General features: G+C 44.8%; 1 protein-coding gene across 1 annotated transcript in view; it reads left to right on the top strand.

The window, feature by feature from the left end:
• The window catches only part of WIPF1 (WAS/WASL interacting protein family member 1), a 54837-nt gene that overhangs the window by 22730 nt on the left and 10209 nt on the right, over positions 1-21898 (top strand). The window contains exons 3-6 of the mRNA XM_054278294.1: positions 15875-15963; positions 17410-17539; positions 19546-19713; positions 20908-21672. Coding sequence (XP_054134269.1) covers positions 15913-15963; positions 17410-17539; positions 19546-19713; positions 20908-21672 — 1114 coding nt within the window. The 5' untranslated portion in view covers positions 15875-15912. The remainder of the gene's footprint in view (positions 1-15874; positions 15964-17409; positions 17540-19545; positions 19714-20907; positions 21673-21898) is intronic.

Raw genomic sequence — 21898 nt, forward strand, 5'->3', positions numbered from 1 at the left:
GACAGTGACTTTGAATTTTTCTGGTTATTGATGAAAGCTAAATAGTTATTTTAAAGGAATAAACATTTCCATATGGATGGTACAGTGTATTTCATACTCCACTTTTCAGGGAGGGAATGAAAAATGCTGTTTCTGAGTTTCCTGAGGAGGTCTTTCTCTTGGAAGTAAACAGATAAAATGAGTGCATTATAGTCTGCACATTGTGGGAAGGTATTGAGTTGTTGTTAGCAGCTGGCAGGGTAATGACCAGGTGTGCTCCTGCCTATGAGGGGGACCTGGAAAGGCAGGCCCTGGTGCCTTCTCAGGTGAACAGAAAACTGCTCATTAACATTACAGATCTCAGAAGTCTGGTACTAATGGCAAACTTCAAATTCATGCTGGCTGTGTTGAGCAGCATTCCCTAATAGCAAGTTCTGGTGGATCAATGCTCACCTGAAGAAGTGTTTGGCTGCGGAGCTGAGGCTCTGTTCACGCAGCAGCCCTGGTGCTGCTGTACCCTCTCTGTGCAGGAGCAGGGCTTTTTCTCTGAGTGGTGATGCCTGGGCTGGCTCTCCCTGTGACCCAGCCTCCTGTGAGCCTGCCTGCTCACAAGGGCCTTGGCACATGTGGAAGAAAACAATGATCCCTGCACCATCATTTCTCAGGACTGCTGGTCATCAGGACTGCAGTTTAAAAGAGAAAGTAGACTTCATGAGAGTAATGATGTCTTAGGACCTCATAAAACCAATCCAAAGTTTCCTTTCAGCTGTGAGTTTGGTCCAGATACTACAGCTCTCTGAGTTTAGGAAAAAAAATGGCTTTTTATTTGGAAGGTTGTGGCCTCAGATTTGAAGTAGGTCTTAACTCTCCATCTAATGACAAATTCTGGTTTTGAAAGCAAAGATGTTAGTACTTACAGGTCAGTCTGCCATCTGCTAAATTTAGCTTTCAAATTTACTTAAAGTTTGGTTTTACCCCTGCAAGCTAACCAAATCATTCAACCAGTTTGATCAGAGTTTTGGCCATATTTACAGGATTCAGCAGATGTGATGATAACTTTAGCTGGGGTTCAGCAACTGTGACAGCCACTCTTGTTACAGATAAGGGGAAATGGGTTGCCACCCTCCAGTACTTGCTGTTTCAGGGCACCTGCACTGAGCACTAAAGCCTGCAGGTACCAGTTTCTTTTCTCTTCTGAACTGCTGGTAGACTGGCACTAGCAAGGACAAATTACAGCTGTTCTTTGGAGTAAGAGCATTTGTTGAATGTTCTGAAGAGGAAATGCAAGTGCTGAATGATTGTGTGTGGCTGCTTTTGGTTTTGTGGGTATGTTTTCATGGCACTGGTATGTCCCACATACTTTTTTTTTTAGCTTGAACTACATGAAATTACTACTTTCATGCAATAAACCTGCACTTGGAATACCAGCAGGAGCTCAGCTAGACTTGATATCTTGGGTGGAGGCCAATAACCTCCAAATCTGGCTGTTCCCTGGGTCCCAGTGAGTTCCTGTGCCACCTGTGAGGTGCTGCCTTTGTGGCAGGCTGCCTCAGAGCACCTCATGGTGCCATGCTGGCTGGGCACCACTTCCAAAACACTGGCAAGAGCCAGGAGGCACTGCTGACCCTGGAGCAGCTGGGTGAGGCCCCTTGTCTCTCCTCAGGCAATGGCTTGTGGCTCCTGCTGGGTTCAGGCAAGAGGTGCATTGGTCCCTCTTGGAATATTGACCTTCCTGGCACCTCTGCCTGGGCCTGAGCTGTGCAGTCACCAGCTGTGGCCCCACATGGGCTGTCACTACAGTGGCCTGAGCCCCCTGGTAAACCCATGCCCTCCAGGACAGGCACCCATGTAGCACAGTGCCTTTGGCTACTCTTGCTTCATGGAAATGTTTTGTTGTGGAAGGTCATATAAAACAGAGATATAAATATTTAAAATAAAATGCAGATAACTGAGTGGAACCTCTTGGCTTTTACTCACCATGACTTTGGAAACACTCTCTTTTGACATGTGTTGACTGAACCAGCTTCCTAAGTATCAAGTGGAGGGATGCTGTGTGTTTCCAGCCCGGGTAGCTGCAGCAGGCAAGGCAGCTGTGCTGTTTTCCCTCTCAGGAAGGCAGTTCAGGACATGCCTTTGTCTTTGTGTGGGGGGAGATTGACTAGTTTGTGTCCTGAGCTGTGACTTTGCCCTGACTATTTTTTTGGCAGAATGCATTAATAATCATTCTTTCCAGCTTCTCCTCTTTGCTTACTAGCTAAGTACTTGCCATGTGCAGCTGTAAAAAGTTGTTTCCAAAGAGAAATAAACTGGAGCAAAAACTTCTGTAATTGGAGATGGGGAGGAAAGCAGATGGGTGTTTTCAGTTTGTTGTCCTTGGATGCTTTTTGTTTCACTTGTGCCACGCTTTAAACCAGAGCCCTTTACAGGACTGTGTGCCCTCCTGCTTCTGCAATCTGTGTCCTCCCAGTCCTAGCTGGAGCAGCACCAATTTGCCTGTGTGCCTTGCAGGACCAGGGATAATGAGGGCAGTCAGCATCAGTCAGAGAGCCCTGTGCTTCATCAGCAGTGCCATGATGTCAGTACAGCAAGACAGAAATCTCTTCAGGTCTCAAACTTTGACAAGGCATAAAAATAGTTTCCCTCTTTCTCTGGTTGTTTTTTTGTTTGTTTGTTTGTTTTTTTACCCAAACCCCCCAAACCCCACATTATTAAGCACACACAAATTTTAGTGCCTCTCCAGGTAGATCTGGGAATTTAAATTATTTAAATTCCTGTGTTGTCTTTTATGTAACATTAGAATTGCTTTGAGTTTGAAGGAACCACGGACTGATGACAAACAGAACTGGTACCTTGCCATCTATTAGATAATTGCCAAAACAAGTAGAGAAGCTTCTGAAGATTTCATTTATGAAATAGGCTATCTTTACTTACAGGGCTTCCAACTGAACAATGAAACCCTAGATTAGTCACAGACAGCTTAACTGTGTGCCCTTACTGTAGGTATTTAAATTGGCATCACCTGCTGCAGATGTGTGCTGTGTACTCGGATGCATACCTGCAAATTTCATGGTCCCAGTATCATTAAGTATTCAGCTAAAGGCCAGGTGTCTAATCTAAAACCTCCAATTCAATGTTATCTCACCTATATTCCATAAACATATATATTGCATAAATATCAAGTCCTGCTGCAAAAGCAGATGCAAGGATTTATGTAAAAATGGCTTTACAAAGCTATTGTGGGTAAAATTTTTATTGTAGCTCTGTTCTAGTAAATGAAATAAAGTGTAATTGTGGTTGGTCAATACTTTGATCTCAGATTGGCTTATAATAATATAAATATGAAGAATATTAGTATTGCCTGGATTTTGTTCTCTGCATTTTGGCAGCTTATTTATGAAATAATTGAAACGTCTCTTAGCTGTACCTCTCTTTTCCAAGTGACTTTTGACATTTTTTTCTTGCCAAAAGGCAGCGTTGGAAATACTTAACAGAAAAATTCATCCTCGTATTACTCAGGATGTTTTCCAGATTGGACCAAATGGAAATTGCTGGTGATAGGAACAGCACATGAGTATTGCTGGTGATTGCATGCATGCAAATTCTGATGCTGAAGGCTGAGGTCTCTCCTATGGCCTGTGGAGAGATGTTCAGTGTGCTGTGGGTTAGATTTTGACTGCTCTGCAAAGAGACATACTAAATCCAAATGGAGGAGGAAGAATTTCAGGTTTGTCCTTCCACTGCTTCTGCTGTAAATGGGAATCTGGGTGAACAGCCACCAGGATGTCAGACTCCTTGCCTGGGGATATCCCTAAACACCAGTCCACAGGTTCCAAAAGCCCCTGGGCTAGAGATGACCTTCTGCAGGGCGCTCTACAGGCCACCAATTCACTCGGGAGCTGCCCTTCCCTAGGAGTGAGTCTAGAGCAGGAGATCCTCTGTGGGATTTCTGTACATATTTCCATTAGGTAGCAGGTTTTTTGTCCAGTAACTGGTGCTGGAGGCAGGAAGTGCTGGTCAGCTCAAAATAAGGCACATGATGGATTCAGCACATTCAGTACTCAAGAGGAAAACATGAGTCTTTATTGTCCCTGCTGCTGTTCTGCGTTAGCCCTAGAACTTTAACTGGCAGCCCTCATCATTTATCATACAGATTCTCATTACTGCTTTGGGATTATATCTTCCTCTAAGTCAAAGACAACTTCTTAGGTCTGGAATGAAACCACAGCAGTTCCTGCTAAGGACAGGCAGTACTTTTTTTTTTTTTCATGAAAAAAATTAGACTCTTTAAGATTTTTCTTGTAGTTCCAACTCAATATCAGATTAAATTTGATGTTTTTTAAAAGAGAGAAAATGGTGGTCAGATTTAGTAGATTTTTATACATGATGCAAAGAACCAGACAATGCAGAGATAGTGACAACCTGCTTTATTTAATGATTCCTTAATGGTTATCTGATCTGTCACTTTTGTACAATCCATCTAAAGGTAGTTTTGATGTTGTCTTATTGAACATTTTTAATAACAGTAATGTGTTGCTTCCTCTGTCTGTATCTCTGAAGTTGCAGGAGAAGTTTACTGCTTGGATTCTACCCAGGCAGATAATTGGGTGGTGCAGGAGCATAACATTTTGGCTTTCTTTTTAATAGGGATTAGAATAAGGCATCATTTGCCAGTACCACCAGGATATTAGGTGATCATGTAATTTCACATGTGCAATTAGGTGTTTTCAGTAATATTATTGCTTTCCTTTTTTGTTTTTAAATTGATCCTTTTCAAACCAAAATGTGTATGGTAAGACTTTTGAGATTAATTTTAATCTTTTATCCTTGATTTACCTTCTGGTTGGGTTTTTTTATTGCTTTGGATGCAATTTCTAAAGTTTTGTAGACCATTGAGAGCAGATAATGAACTTTTAGCCACAGTATCTTGAGTAGTTTGGGATGAGCTAAGATGGGCTCCAATGTGAAGAAGGGGCAGTTGAAGTCCCAGAGTCTGGGGAGGGGTTGTTTGCTCAAAAAAGAAAGAGAAAACCCTCTCATTGCTTCAGGTTACTCTTTGTTCCCTCTTTTCCCTCCCCTTTATTATTTCCATCCTGATTTTAAAGTCTCTTCCACAGGTTTGTTTTTATATTTCCCAGATCCTTTAAAAATAATCACTGAAACCATAGCAGCCCATGGGAAAGCTTTCCGAGACACAGCATGAGCTAGACAGCAGGCCAAACCTCAGAGGCAGAGCTCTTTCCAAGCAAGGAAGAGTGGATACTGGGAGTTTCTTTGAGTGCTTGTGCAAATGGGTGCTTTGTTGTCCAACTTCTGCGTGTGCAGATGCCCAGTATATACTGCCCAGCTTCACCTATATCTGCATTTTGGGGGGTTGAAAGTGATAGTCATTTATTACTGTAAGCTATCTGTAAAATTTGTGAGAGTTTCATTTTGTAGCTATTCTCAGAGGAGGATCTAAGATAAAATACCTACCTTGGTAAATACTGAAAGTATGCAAAGTAATGGTATATTTTGTATATGATATATATTCATTTTTAAGTCAGTAAACTGAAAATTTTCAATTGCTTTGTCGCAAACTTGTGCTAGTTCCTTAGGCAATGTGAATTGTAAAAAAGTAACTGTTTTGTAGCAGCCCAGTGGTGTCTGCAAAAAACTTAATTTTTCCTGGCAACGTTACTGAAATAAGCTTTCAAATGGCAGATCAAATGTTCTGGTGTTCTACAAGGTGTTCTACAGCTTTTTGAAGTGGAGGCCAGAGAAGGTTTGTGAACACAGGGAATACAGGGGATATGCAGAATGAGTTCTCCTTTAGTACCTTCTCAGTTGGTAAGAAGTGGGGTGAATTTCTGTTCAATATCAGTGGGTGATTTGTGAGCAGGGCACAGAGGGTACATTACGGGGAGTTTGTTGATAGCTGTGGTCGTTGGAGACAGATGTCAGCATATCTTGCTGGTTGCTCTCCCCAGGTTCATGGAGCAAGGTACCAGCAGTGCTGAGCACAAGGCATGGCATCTCTGCACCAACCATGGCTGTGGGCTGTGCTCCACCAGCCTTCCTGATCCAAAGGATGGGGCTGTGGGAGTCAGTGCCAGCCTTGCCTGCTGACTGTGACACTTTTCAAATTCATTACTTATGTGCAAATATGATTTGGTGCCTCACAAATGATCTGGTTTAATGACTAACCCTGAGCTACAGTGCAAATCCCTCCATGGGAGAGAACATCAAGGGGCTTCATGGGATGCACTCTTCTTAATCTCCAAGTCTGACCTCAAAAAGTTCAAATGCTTCAGCAAAGTCAGAAGGTACAATGAGTCTCATCCGGTTGCCTCTGAAAACTGGCCTGAGCCTTTCCATGAACTCTAATGAGAATAAATTCAAGCTCTCCATCTCTACCCTGTCCAATGGAGATTTCTCACCACTTTGCAGCTTCAAATCATTCAAAATTAACTTCAAGAATGGAAAATTAGGTTTATTTTTTTTAAATTAAAATCTCTGCCAGGCCTGGTTGCCTGTTTCTCACAAAACTGATTTATGGGTCTTGCTGCGTTGAACCAAGGCTTTTATTGACAGTAGCTTGGCTCTGAGGTGGTGGTTCTCTGCACTGTCCATGGTGGAGCAAGTTCCCTTACATTATGCAGATCTGGGGCTGGCTTTTGTTTTGTTTTTCCCACATTCCAGGCAGATCAGTCTTTGATTGCTCCTCTAATGGCAGGTATTCAAGTTACTCTAATTTATGTCAACACCTGGGCTGTAAAAACTCCAATGCACTCTTGCTTGTGCAGTTGGCCTTTCCTTGATGACTGCCCAGGCCACTTAGATTTTTGTTTGGGCTTTTGATGTGAAATCTGAGCTGATCTCTGTGCGCTGTAGTTTTTCAACATTCTCATAGGAATATTGTAATATTTATAAGAGGGATTGGAAAATGATGCTTTCAATTCATTCCACATGTCTTGTCCTTATGTGCCTCAGATTTCCCCTTAAGTGGCACTTACTATTTTAATACCATTTTATAGATGCTGCCTGTAGTAGAACAGCCACAATTCACTGCATGTTTAGTAAGACTTAGTTGATTGTGATGAAGAAAATGCTTTATATTAAAAAAGCCTATTTGAATGCTGAATTGAATTCTAAACTTGTAGCTACTGAGAAATGAAGCAATCTGGTAGTGTGGGAGGTTCTTGATCCTTTTCTGCAAGTATCCACTATAGTTGTTAAATGTTTGTTAAATGTTTTTGACTGCTGCTTCATGTCATGCTATTGATTAGAGAAAGATGAATGAAGGTACCATCAGCAATGGTGTTGTGCAGGTCACATCATTATTCATTTAGTGCCCTGGGCATGGAGATGATGTGGTGTGGGGCATCCTGTAGCTCCCACAGTGTAATCTGCAGCTCCAGATGGGCTCTTTTCATCCCAGCCTCAGGACTTGCAGAAGTTATCCCCTCTCATTATAACTACTGCTCTGAAGGGGACTGCAGCACACCTGTGGGGGGGCAGCAGAATTCCACCAGCAAAATCCCAGAGCTTGCTCTCCATATTTGATTACTTTCTTGACTTTTTTCTATGTGTACTAAAAGTTGCAACAGCTCAAATATCCAAAAAACTCTCCATTTGGACTAATTTTTGGTACTTTTGGCCTGTTATGCTACAAAAAAGTGGAAAGAAGGGAAAAAATGCTCCAGGTTTCTGTCAGTTTGATTCAAAGAGCAGGATTGCTGTTGTGTTGCACAAAGCAAACAAGTGATCAGAGCTGTAACAACCTAGAAATAAAAGTGGAGCAATAGGTGGAAAGGCAAAAGGTGGATATGGTCATGTCAACAAAAGCTGTTTTCCCATGGTAACAAGCTGGGGATTCCAAAGGTCAGGGCATCCCTTTCTGCTTCTGGGTCACCAAATGTGGCTTGTGGGAAACATCCCTCCCTGCCCCTCACTGTTTGCTGCCTGCCACTGCCAGGCCATGAGTGACCCTGCCTGCTCAGAGATGAGTGGTGCCATGTTGTGAGGATAAGATGGAGGAAAAAGTCTTGGTTTTAAGTGCAATTATTTTTATTCTCATTTAGGACTAAATAATCTGGAGACAATACTCAGAAATCCCTAATTTCTGAACTATTCTGTTCACCCTACTGACAGCTCCTTGAATTTAAGACAATTTTGGGGAGAAAGCTGTGCAGTGCTGAGCAGCCACATGACATTGAGTGAGCACTACTACAGTGATGAGACACTGGAAAAAGTAGCCCCATTGCAGAGAAGCTCTTGGGCTATATGTTAGGAGCACTATTTTGTGAACACTAAGTGTTCACAACGAGGAACAGATGAGGGAATAAGCTGGAGAGAGACATCAGGTCCTTTCTTGCCCCAAGTGTGTTGTCCCTGTGTGGAGAGGTTGCCCCTGTGGCCTCTCCAGAGCACTGGGAGTCAAGTGTCCCTTTCAAGGTCACCTCCAGCCTGTGAGAATCCTCCTTGGCTGTGCTGGGGCAGTGCCTGGATAACAGCCTGGTGTGTTGGTTCCAGCACTCACCTTGATGAGAGGTGGGTGGGTGGTAAATGGTGAAGTGTTGCAGGCAGCTCTGCTCTGGACAGCTGAAGGAGAGCTCACAAATAGCTCATCCTTTGCCATCACTTCTTTCTGGGAGAGAGGGTGAAGCCTTTTGCCCTAGGGCTTGCTGCAGAGTGGCTGGGGAAAGGGCCCTTCAGTTTTTGGTGTGGGGGCACCAATGAGGTGGAGCTGGCAGAGGTGGCAGTGTCTGAGCGTGTGTCCTCCTGTCCTGAAGACTGGGATACAGCCCAGTAATTAGATTTTTCTGCTGGATTTGCCCCTGGCCTCCTGCTTGGGAATGACACACATGTGCCTATTTTAAGAAGAGTAAGCTCCCTCCTGAGGTGCCTGGTGCAGCAGGGGCTTTGCTCCAGGTGTCCATTGCAGCACTGAGGTCCTGTTCCCAGGACCAGGTTACTATGGTGGGGAATGTGACCTGACCCTTGTTGCCTGGACAGACAGGAGTGTTTTTGTACAACTCCTCTGGGCACACTGGCTGAAAGAAATGATAGAGTATAGATTGGATGTAAGCAATTTCTGTTTTCAGTGAGTCAGATACTTTCTGCTATAGGGTGTTTGCTCTGACATAATCAGCTTTTCTCAAGTCTACATCCAGACACGTAGACTGACCAAAAGCTTAGCTGTTTTTTCTAAACAGGACTATATTGGTTACCAGATGCAGTCCTCCAAAGTTAGCCATTGCCTGTGATCCTCTGCATATCTTGAAAAGTATTTCACTGAAAAAATAATATTTTTAAAATACTTGGATTAAAACAACTTTCTGTTACCATAGCCTATTTCTTAGCTGTAATTTTTTATGGATGCAGCACCACTGGATTTTCTCCGTAAAAGTCTCAATTGTGTTTGACAGATGAGGTTTGCTGGATGCAACTTGCTGTGGACCATAGGTGCATCTGGCTGTTACTGCTCTCACACCTGGGTCATGTGCTGGCTCAGGGCTCTCTTGACTCACTTGTCACTGACACACACAGTAACCTGCTCTGTTACGGTATTCCTGCGGTGGTAGGAAGTAGATGCAAAGTGTTTAGGGGGTTTTAGGTCTCTGGGAAATTACCCAGTGTGAGCTGCAGATCATGCTGACTGGAGGATCACTGCACTTGGCTGGATGCTCTGGGAGGAGGGAGTGAGCATGAGGAGTGTGGAGGAAGATGGAGATGCTGTAGGGTTGATAGAGCACAGGGGCCTGGGATAACATGCATAGAGACATGAAAGCACCTGACAGCATCCTCACTTTTTTCCCATCACTAGTCATGTCTTTTGTTTGTTCTTGTTATTATTTATCTTTACTGGTCCTCACTAGCTCCCCAACATCTGCACCTTTCATATACCTCTTACAATGGCATCACTGAGTTAAACTAACTCTGCAATTTCTTGAAAAGGTATGTCCAAAACAAAAAACATGTCCTCTCTCTGCAGCTAAGTAGGGCAGGAAAAATGCTCACTGTGATACTGGCTTGACATATTTCTTTCCCAAGACCTACCCCATCCACTTCTGCTAGAGACCCTTCAGGCTCTTGCCTTCCACTTCTCCCCTTTTGGTCCCTGTCTGCAGCAGGATGGTGTTGCATCCCCCACATCAATCACTGCTGAACTGGAAAAGGTGCACTTCCCATTGGGACATCCTCCTGTGTGTTGTTCAGCTTGGGCCAAATCCTATTTCAGGGCCACATAGATCTCATCCACTTCCACCTGTGCCTGTGAATAAAGCTTCTCATCCTTCACCCCTCTGTGGGTCTAGGCAGGAGCTCTCCATCACTGACTGCTGTACCTCCTCTGCCCTGGCATTTTGTGTAAGGAGTGGCATTTTTCAGTGTGGTGGAAAGTCATACTCAAAGTCATACTCATTTTGGGCACTGCAGAGAGTTTCCTTGAGCTGCCAAAAGTCCCCAGTAAAGTAGGCTTCCTCTCTCTGGCAGCAGCAGCTCCCCAGAACTTCCCTGGGTCTCAGACAGCCAGAGTAACTTCTGTTCTGTTGGTCTCTCTTTTGGCTGTCCAGATTTCTGCAAGTGGTTTTAGGGGTGAAAAGTTAGTGCCTACTTTTGGTGCCACAGCTTCCTCCAGACAGGATAGGACAATCTACATTCTCACACCCTTGTAATGCCCTGTCTCAGGCCACAAAATCTTGTAATCCCTGCACCAAAAGGATTGTCTTCTCAGCCAAAAACTATTTTAAAAGACCATCACTGGTGTTAAAGGACTCAAAAATACTGACAGTAACATTTTAGATGTCACTTTGTTCCCCTGGAGTTGGTGAGCTTCAGAAGTTTTATCCCAGTTAGGAGAATGAAAATCCAGGCTCTCCTGCTGAGAAGAAGGCTGTTACACAGCAAATCCCAGTGTCTCAATTAAAACTTTTGTCAGGTTACTTGAGTGCCAGATAGGCTTTTCACTCCTCCATGTACAAGTGATTGAGGCCAAAGAGTCTCCTAAATATTCTTTCCTTACTCTGTAGGGGAATTCTTCAGTATCTTCCAGTAGCTTCAGGCCCAACTGAATTTGGTTTGGTACCCTTGTTGAACTCTTTAAGGACTAAAACTCATCTGTCTGTATATTTATTTATAGATTTCTATATATTTAGAAACTTTAATAAAAAGAGAAGAAAAACACCTGACATTTTTCAGGGGGGGGTTTACTGGTGTGGTGTTGCATGGGAGGGGCACCTTCAGCATCCTCTGAAGTTCTCATTCACACTGTGCCACACTCCTGGGCTGACACTTGGTGCAGGCAGCCCCTCTGGCCTTGGGAGATGGTGGTGGTGGAATGTGGGACATGTAGGCTTACTAATCACTCAGGTCTGCCAAGGAAAGTGGGAACAGGGGATTGAAATTTCATTACATCATTGTAACTATTTTTAGCAAAAAAGCTGAATAGCTCAGCACTCTGTTAAAAAATGATTAATGAAAAATATTGTGGTCTATATAAAACTGATTGTAAGTGATTTTCCAACTACTTTGTAATGTGTTTAGAGTTAGCTGTCCTTTTTGTTTTGAGAGCTACCTTACTAAAGTATTTGGTAGTGTAGCCCAATTTCCTCAAATTCAGATTTTAAAAGAAAAATAATTCCTTTCTTTCATTAGGAGAAAGTAATGGATTTTGAAAGAATCAAGTCAACACTGATTTGGAAGTTGGGCCCTTTTGCATAGGGGAGCAATCAGCATTTTAATTGGCAACTTCAGAGATTTTTCCCCTTAAATTTTTACATTCTGTTTTATTTCTACAGTTGTTTGTTCCTTCCTCTTTTTTTGCTTGGAAATTAATCATGCAGGAAATGATTAACCACAGTGAGTTTAGCTGTCTGCCTCTGACTCAATGTTTAAGAGGGAGGGCCTTCAAGCAGCTCAAAATGTCTGACCTGATACAAACCAAGCACTTGCAGTGTGGTTGTTCACACTGTCTATCCCACAATAAAGGTCATGCTTCTTTTTGTTTCATAGCTTCTTAAAAGATGTGATCATTTACACTAGAAATGCCTAACATATTTTTTAGGTGCCTAGAAAATATGTTAGGACATGTGTCCTGGGTTTTCAAGTACCAATACACCTTCAGCCTTGGTCTTTTGGAACCAGCTCCTTTTCAACAACCCTGCAGCACCAAGCATTATAAGAAACTTGGTTGTTAACAGATTTGGTGGGTAAAATTTATTTTTAGGTGGATTGGTTACTATTTCAGGTATTTTATAGGGTCAGTTGTTAGCAATTTAACATAATAGCCTTTTCTTAAATTCAGTTCTTTCCCACTGACCAAAAGCAAAAAATGATGCAAGTCCATTGCAGAAGTGTAGGACAGTAACCAAAGCTTTCCTCTAATGGCAGAGTTACACTTAACATCTCAGGACATCTCTATGGTCTGTGAGAAACAGTCATCCTGTGAGCTGGTGATGAACAGAGCAGCTGCAGAGTTCGAGTTCAGCATTGTGCTGCCTCAGCTGTTTTGGTTCTGCAGCCCAGGAGGTGCTCTCCTCCCAAGGGCTACTCCCAGCACTGCCCTGGGCTGTGAGAGTAAGTCACCAGGCCACTGCATCTCTTCAGACCATTGTTGTATTTTGTATAGGCTTATAGTGAGTTAAAGAAATAGACTGTACAGAATTTAACAGCCAAACACCAAGGATGAGTTGGAGATTCAAAGACAGAGGTGCTGTTTCTTCCTGCAAAGTTTCAGCTTGAATTTCTAAAAATCTCCTTTTTATCAGCAGAAGCAGAGTCAGTGACAAGAGTGAAACAGTATTGCAGCTTTGGTTTTAAATGAAAATTTGACAATCTAGGGTGTTTATGGGCTCTGTAAGTGCATGCGTGGTATGTTTTTGTGTGGGCACACAGGTTTCTCAGTCACGCCATGTGATCTCTTTTCTGATGGCTCCTAAAGGAAGTGTGTGCTCTAGAGCCCCATGAGTAAACAACCCTGCAGGATGCTCGTGTTAAACTTCAGGCCAGTTTTGCCAGAGTTTGGTTTATTACAGAAGCTTGTCCTGTGCTTCCAAAATGCCATTTTCCAGCCTGTCTCTGAGGGCTATAGGGCTTGTTCAACAGCAGCAAAATGCAAGCTCACCAGTGTGTACCTAATTTCGATGGCAGTTCAGTTGAGAGAGCCCTTCAGTGCCAGAAATACCAGCTAGTGTGCAGTGGTTGAGTACAGGAACACGTAAGGTGGGATAGAGAAGGAGGGAACACCTAGTGCATTTCTCCCCACTGCCTTCTTGCAAATCATATATGCAGAGATGGTTTTGGAGAAGCTGCATGGGTCTGTGGGTAGTGGCTTCCCCTTAGAGAACTCAGGCTTCAAGCATCACCTTACTTCCTCTTTATGCCACCAATTCCTTAAGAAGCTGATCTAAAACAATCCAGTTAAAAGGGGAAAAAAGTAGAACAGAGCAGCCCAAGAGGGAAACAATCTCTAACTGACAGGAAGGTAGACAAGTTATGGTATTTTACAGGAAGTGCTTCACAGACCACCTGGCTCACTTGCTGCATTCAGGTCTGAGCTGCCTTAAAGGATTCATTTAAAAGTCTGATATCAAACCAAACTGTATTCTGCCTGCTCCAGAAACTTTCCTGTGACTTGTGGAGTGCCAAAGAGACTGATGGTACGTTATCTAGACTGCTTTGACTTCCTAGCAGAGCAGTGCAGAGAGAAGAATTTCTCTTTTGAATCCGATGAAGCAGTTAAAGGCTTGGTGAAATACCCTTATGGCACAGTTAAGCTAGAGACAACTGCAGCTGTGAAAAGACTGTGTTAAGAAACAGGATGATTGTGGTCTACTGTAAGAAATAATTTTCCTGTTGACTATTTTTTTAAACAGGAAGCTGAAGAACAAAGCAGCATTAGTCTTGGTGCTTTTAATAGGTTTCAGATTTCAAATATTGCATTTAGAATATGCTGATTGGAAAAGGATAGGACTTTGTGCAGCTTTTATGTAACAGCTGAAAGCTACAAATATGGGAGATGGGAATATAACTAAATTCAAGTGGATCCTCTGACAATGAAGCTGTTGTTTCTCTGAGGTAGGTTAAGGTGCTCAGTAATGCAGCAGGGCACTGCTGCGAGCAGGCTGCTCTGTTTGCAGGACTGTGAATGCGTGCATTTGCACAGCACCGTGTAGGCTTGGCTCCACAGTTTCCTCTTTGCCACTCACTCTGTCTATCTGCCAGCTTCCCCTCTGCTTTGCTCACTCTCTTGCAGTAACTGGAAACAGTTTCTGCAGTATGGGAGAAGAAAACCTGCAGGCACTAGTGCCTCACACCACTTTGAACTCCATGACTTTTCTAGATGGTCAGCCAGAGCTATGGGTGATGCGTCTGAACTCTTTCCTCCACAAAGATTTTACACAAAATCCATTCAAGTCTTATTTCAGAAAATGTTTCTTCTGAGGAAGGTAACTCAGCAATTTGGGGGGGGGGAGGGAAGGGGGGTTACAGCTGTATTCTAATTCTTTTGGGGAGGAGCATCTGATGAGATAAATCTGTACTTCTAAACAGTTTTTTCTGACACACATATCATGGATCATGTCAGATGCCATTACAGACTTTGTAGGTGGTGACTCACTGCAAATGCCATTTTGTTTCATTCAGCACATTTTCATAATGTTCATTTTAACTGTAAAGGGTACTGTACCTGGTATGATGGTGATTTGACAGATACTGTGCTATCACACTTCCCCTTGGCCTTATCTAAAACATTTAAGTTGCTTTAAAAAGTAAGAGCTGTGTATGTAAATAACTGCCCTGGGGACCTCAGCCATCAGCCTGGGGTTGTCTGGAGAATTACCCTGTTCCTGTTACCATTGTGTTTACCTGTCTTATGCAAACATTATATAAATCACTGTTACTAAAGGTGGCTCAGGTGAATGGCCAGCATGGGTGAAAGCTCAGATAAAAAAGCACATGCTCAAATGCCATAGCACTATTAGAAATGCTCCAAAGCCCCTGATAGGCACAGTTCCAGCAAGCTGTGTGCCAAAATGCCACAAAAAGCCCTTGTGACTTGAAAATACAGTCCTTGACAGGACTTCAGGCTTTTTTTTGGTTGTTGTTCCATAATTTGGTTGCAGTAAATCTCTATATCTCAGGTGTGGCCCTCCTAGGATTGCCTGAGGCTGAAAGTTCAGGTTGGGGTGGGGAGAAGTGGGAATGTGGTCCCTGGCAGGGAAGGCTGTGAAAGGCTGAGCTTTAGCAGCCAGGCTTTTCTGTCTGCAGCCTGCAGCTGAGAGGCCAGGCTGACTGCTTCCCTTCCTCCTCAGGGAGAGTTTTGCAACATGTCTGTGTGTGCTGCTTCTGAGGAGGAGGAGGAAGGTGCATTCAGACATGATGATGATGGAGCTTGGGATATTCAGAGCAAGCAGGGAGAGAGGAAGAAGCATGAGTCCATCCCAGAGCTCTGCTGTTCTACTCTACCCATAACAGTGGAGGTGCAGGAATCTTTTAGCAACTAAAGGGATTTAATAAGTTGGCATCTCTTTCTGAGTACGATCCTAAAGTATGATGCCTTCTTGAAGTAAGGGCTCATGGTATAGCTTTGGGGCTATCCTGAAGCACTTCCATGGGAACAAGATTGTTGGTTACTGCATTTTGTGCACTGCCATAGCAATGCATGGATTGTGTAAGTGTTCAAAACTGGATATATATCTATGAGTTTGTGTGGCAGTGAGGATCATGTAGGGAGCCCCTGTTTAAAGATGTCTGGTTTCCATACAATTAAATAGAAAGTGCTTTTTGCTGATTATTTAGATTTCAAAAAATGTAGAATATAAACCTGTTAGCTGCAAGGATGTTTTCTACCTGAGTAGAAATTTATTTATGAAGATGTATTAATCTCTGGACTTTGTGTTTGTGTTTTGCTGTGCAGGTTTCTTAGCAAGAGCAGACAGAGCTCATCCTTCCACCATGCCTGTGCCTCCCCCTCCAGCTCCCCCTCCACCCCCAACACTGGCCTTGGTAAGTTTTACAGGAGGTAAACCTATGCACTGTTCTCTGCTGCTGCTTGTCACTTGGAATAGGACGTTCAGAGATACTGGGATGTGGATGAGGGTGTCCATGATATTTGGGGAAAGCTGTCCAACATATTGTTTATGGTTGATCATTGGTCCTGCAAGAACCACCATCACTTCTGCAGCCTTCCAGTTCTCATGTGGATGTCACAATCCACTCCAACTCTCCATCCTTTTATTCTTCCCACACTAGTGCCTGATCTGGTGGAGAGACAACAGCTTGTCTAATGGGACATGAAGTCTTGCTTTTCTCCAAACCTGTACTCCCACCTTCTCCCTTGTTCTACTCCAGTACTTCCGTGACTTGAGCCCCCAAAAAATAAATCCTATTGTTTAAATTTAGTAAGGATAGCTCTTAGCTAGCACAGCTCCCTCAGCCAGCCTGTACTATCAGAGCACAGGATCTGGCACAATGTGGTGGGTGAAACTACATCAGGCCTACCATAAACTGGGATAGAGCTTGTGCTTGGGCTGTGCTTGCCCTCCCAACAGTCAGTCGCCTCACTGACAAGAAGGAAGGCTTCTTGAGATGTCATTCTCAAGTACCTAGATATTTTCAGAGCAAAACCCTAGCTGACTACATGGAATGGGCTGTCAATCAAGAGTCTTTCCTTCATTTGCCACCTCAAGCAAGATACTGAGTCTACTTGGTCCTTCCATGACAACTCTCCCCACCTTTCAGGAAATCTCCATAACACTGATCTGATAAATTAGAAAATGTTTCAGGAACCATTTCCTAGAAGAAAGAGCCATATATATGTGCCTATAAGTGTATTGTTTGAAATTTTTTTGTTCTTTCTTGAAAAACTGTGTCACCAGAACACAAAGTGAAAAGAGAGGACTGTTGAGACAAATCTCATATGTCCCAAGGTGTTATTTGGTCCATTTGAAGAGGGCAATATTATTGAAGTGATAACTGTCATTTTTAAGTATTTCTATCTCAGCTAAAATATAGATGAAGGTCCATCTTTGCTCTGATTTATCTAGCAATTGTATTTCACCACAACTTTCATGAATGTCCATAACTTGATTGTCCACACAATCAAGTTGTGTGTAGTCTATTCTTGTTCCATCTCCAAAATGGCACAGATAAGCCTTGGCTTGTAAAAATGAGAGTTTCTAAATCATGAGTTCCATAAAGGTGAATTCACATAGAAGTTTCTGTTTCTAATGAATAATGTGCATTAGAATAGCAGTAGTGCTGGAGACTTCAAGTCAGTAACAAGGCCAGCTACCTTTGATATCATTCACAAAAGTAGACATGGCATGCTACCCACTCCAATGCTGTTAAGGCAGCCACTGAAGTCTCAAGTAACTACCATATTTAAGCAGAAATTTGTATCTAGAAGTTGTGGTTTATTTTGCCTCCTTATTTTTAATTTTTATTTTGCAGGCAAATACTGAAAAGCCATCCCTAAGCAAGTCAGAACAGGCAGGGAGAAATGCTCTATTATCTGATATTACCAAAGGAAAAAAGCTCAAGAAGACTGTTACTAATGACAGAAGTGCTCCAATCCTAGACAGTAAGTATGACTCTACATGTTGGAATTTCTGTGGGCATGAATGGTTCTACAGATCTGAAAGCAGAAAATTATTTCATATATCATCAGATGAATTGCCATGAGAGTAGATAAAAGAAGGTGCCAGAAATTGGCATGCATAAAAATAAATTCTATTCATCATGAATGAACAGTCAGCTGAGAAATCAAGTACTGCTTATGAAATGTGAATGCTAATTTGTTTGCTAATTCTCAAAAAGTGATTTATTTTCCTGTTTGCTTATATCAGAAAAATATGCAAGTCCTACCAGGAGTTCTGCTGAGGACATGCAGCAGATCAGGCAAACAATACCCCGTAAGGACTGAGGAGAGGACAGGAATGAAGTGGAATTTCAGACTCTACTTTTGCATAAACAATATAAGAATAAATGCATGCCTGGCATGACACCATTGGCTCCAGTACCACTTAGAGCAAAACCCAAGCCAGAAGCCACAGCTCTACCTGTGTGTCACTGCTGCACGCAGTTTTGCCCCTCCTGGAGTGACTCAGGGCTGTTATCTTTTTAGATAGCCCAGCAGTACTGCACAAGGCAGTGCTTACCATAATGGAAATAAGGTCTCTGTCCAGCTGTGCTGCTGCTGTGTCTCACAGCACACCTTGGCAGCTGCCAAGAGGAGGCTGCAGAAGCCTGTGTAGCAAAAGGATTGGGAAGGCAGAACAGAAACAAGAGAAGAGTGAGGAACACAGGCCTGTGCTGAGAGAGGAACAGCATTCATTTCCAAAGGAGAAAAGACACTTCTACAGACTGATTAGCAGATGTGATACACCTCAGTCTAGGTTTGGCTGTGCAATTAAAGGCATGGTGATAGGAACATGATGACAAAAGAAGGAAATGCCCAGAGGAGTGTGACCAAATAAAAATAATTTTTAAAAAATTAGATACAGTTCTGCAATCAGCCAGCTACAGTTTTTAAAGGTTATCTCTGAATGTGAAGTTACATGTTCTAGCTATTATGAGCTGGAGGGGATTAAAGGAGGGGGTAAACAGTAAGAGAAAAATGATGCAGCCTATTATCTTATTTACATGAATTAACAAATCATGATGAAAGACTAAACCATGGTAGCAGCATTTCTCCAGAGGTTCACACCCTATCTGAGTCAGAGCTGAACTGAGCTGACATGCTTAAGAAAGAGAAGGATAATGTGAAACATTCCCCTGTGGATACACTCTTACTTTTTTCTTGGGGAAATTTTTAGAAGTGCTTTTCATCCATAGGTTTTAATTACTTCAAAGTCACTGAAAATTTTACCCACACCAACTTGTGGAAATCAGGATTCCAAGAAATTAAGCAAGTGATCTTAGCCTTTGTGGCCCCGTACCTGAGGGCTGATAAAATAATTCCTGCCTATTGGAAACATTAGCAGCTAATGATTCTGTCACTGCACTTCTGAACCTACGGAAATGGCATCACCTTTGCTACTAGGCTTTGTTTAAATAAGTAGATATGTTGCAATATCATCAATAATGAGAGAATTATGTGCATTCCCAGCAGTGATTCCCAGAGACCTTCAGGAGGAGGGACCTTCTGCCTTCTTCCTTCCTTCCCTTTTTCCCATGAGATTGCTGTCTCTGCTTATGGAGAAGTAGAGGGGAAGGATAAGAGAGCAAAAGTACAAAGAAACAGGAAGAAGCAACTAAGGTGCTAACAAAGACTATATTATGTTCTCAGAGGTCCCATCCATGCTCAGTTCCAAATTCTCTGAGCAATTTGCTCTGCTCTCTAGTCTAGAGCAGACTAAAGTAGTGATGGCATGATAAAACACAGAGGTTATGGTTATTATGGTTATTGCACCAGCTCCTCCATGGTGCAGTGGTGGTGATGATGATGGCAGCTGTGATGATCCAAACCTTGTGTGTTTTGAAAGTTCATCCATTTTTTCCCCAGCTACAAGCATTACTCTAATGAAAGAGGTGACTTGGCAGGATCAGTCCTGCTTCACTAATATGGGGGATTTCTTTTCCCAACAGAACCCAAAGGATCTGGTGGAGGTGGCGGCGGTGGCTTTGGAGGAGGCGGCAGCAGCGGGGGTTTTGGTGGTGGCAGTGGTGGTGGCTTCGGTGGCAGTGGACCACCTGGCCTTGGAGGCCTTTTTCAAGCAGGAATGCCAAAGCTCAGATCTGCAAATCGAGATGCCGGTAAGAAAGACCTTGAATTTCCAGTGTGAAAAAATGGCATTGCTTAAAGCCTTCATAGCACGGCTTAATAAATTACCTGCTGGGATTGAGGAAGCCATCAAATATCCTAGGCTCTTAGGAAATGTAATTTTCAGCTCGAATCTGTTTTTATTCTTACTATTAGGTTTTATGGGGGAGAAGCTAGACTCCCTTTCCACCCATCCTCTTGTATTGATGAAAGCTAAAGATCTTGGTAGTGTTGAAAGTATAGTCAGGCAAATTACATCTTGCCTTAGCTGTTGGGTGTGCAGGACAAGAAGGGAACAGAGGAGGATCCAGGCTAATTCTTTCTTGTGCACCAGGAAAAATATCTACTTTGCAAATGGAAAGTACTTGTGTCAGCTCCACAACAGCATGATTTGCAGCTTAGGGAGTGCATGAGGCATCGCAGCTGGCTGGTACACATACTGCAGATGGAGGCTTGTCTGGAGTGTGCTTCTGGCTGACAAACAGCTGCCCCAAGCCTCATGCCCCTTTAAACGGGGACATCTGGGGTCACTGAGTTTTTTAAGTTCAAGGATATAGGATTTCATACTTGTTGAAGAAGGACTATGCTATGGAGACTATAGAGTGTTACAAATATTACGTATTTTATAGCCTAACATACTTTTCCAGCACATGTGTACAAAACAGTCTCTCAGAGCTGGTATTTTCGATTGTCACAGTTTATTTTTGGGAAGTTGTATTAATACAAAAGTTCCTGGCATCACAGAGCAGTACTTGTGAACTGCAAGGCCAGCTGCCTTCTTCCTGATGTGCACAACTACATCCTTAGATCACAGCTACTAGAAAGGGCTGAAAAGAGCTTTTTGATGACCTTTTGTTGTTAAATGTAACTTAAAGGCTGAGATTTCTTTGCTCTCAGGTTGATGCTGTTCGGTACTTGTTCCTCACCATTTCTTCCCTTCCTGTTTTACTGGTTGGTGTAAGATGGCTGCATCACTTGTGTTACTTTGTGGCCACTTAACTCGTGCCTCCTCAGCAATATCAGGATGTCGCCGGGTACCCTGGAGAGGTTTCCCGATGGTACCGGCGTTGGGGCTGAGCCTCAAGGCAGGGGTGCCCCGTGTCCGGCTGCGCCCTGGCCGCTCGCAGACCCTCGGGAGCCGCGGCCCCGGTGCCACGGCGCTGATGCTCCCTGTCCTGTGTCCGCAGACGCCGGGGGAGGCCGGCCGCCCGTCCTGCCGCCCGGAGGCCGCTCCGCCGCCGCCAAGCCCTTCTCCCCGCCGAGCGGCCCGCCGCGCTTCCCGGGGCCGCCCTCGGGGCCGCGCACCGCCACCCCGGACCCTCAGAGGAGTCGCGTGCCGCCGCCGAGGCCCGACGCCGGCTCGAAGCCCGAGGCGGCGCCGCCGCCGGTGCCCAGCACGCCCCGGCCCATCGCCTCCAGCCTGCACAACCGGGGCTCGCCGCCGGTGCCCGGGCTGAGCCGGCAGCCCAGCCTGGGGCCCTCGCCCCCGCCCTTCCCGGGCAGCCGGGCCGCGGGGTCGGCCGCGCCCCTCCGGCAGCCGGGCCCCGGCGCGCCGTCCCCCTTCTCGGGCCGGCCGCCGCTGCCGCCCACCCCGGGCCGGCCGGCCGAGGACAAACCGCCGCCCCCGCCGCCGCCCCCCGCCGGGCACCGGCCGTCCGCCGCCCGGGAGGCGTCTCTGCCGCCGCCGCCGCCGCAGAACAGCAAGCCGCCCGTGCCCGCCGCCCCCCGGCCCGCCCTCGGCGCCCCGGCGCCCCCGCTGCCCCCCAGCAGGCCCGGGCCGCCCCCGGTGCCGCCCGCCCCCCCCGCCGGCGGCGACGAGATGCCGCGGCTGCCGCAGAGGAACCTCTCGCTGGGGTCGTGCCCGGCGCCCGGCGGGGGCCGCTCCGGACCGCTGCCCCCGCCGCCCGGAGAGCGACCGCCGCCGCCCGTCAGAGACCCGCCCGGCCGCTCAGGTAGGGAGCGGGGACGGGGACAGGGGAGAGGGGGCTTGAACGGGACAGGTGGCACGGGGAGAGGCTGCTTTGGCCATGCCCATGCCAGTTTCACATGCAGAAAAAAAACCTCCCAGGATGACATCCCTGTTAGGCACTAGGAATTCTGCAGTTGGAAGTGAGGGTGTGTGGGCGTCAGGGTGGCTTAAGGAAAGTCAAAGTGCTCACGTGTGCTTTTATAGAGTTT

The sequence above is a fragment of the Melozone crissalis genome, unplaced genomic scaffold (assembly GCF_028551555.1).
Source record: "Melozone crissalis strain CALT ecotype California unplaced genomic scaffold, PUWL_Pcris_2 ptg000023l_1, whole genome shotgun sequence".
NCBI classification, from domain to species: domain Eukaryota; kingdom Metazoa; phylum Chordata; class Aves; order Passeriformes; family Passerellidae; genus Melozone; species Melozone crissalis.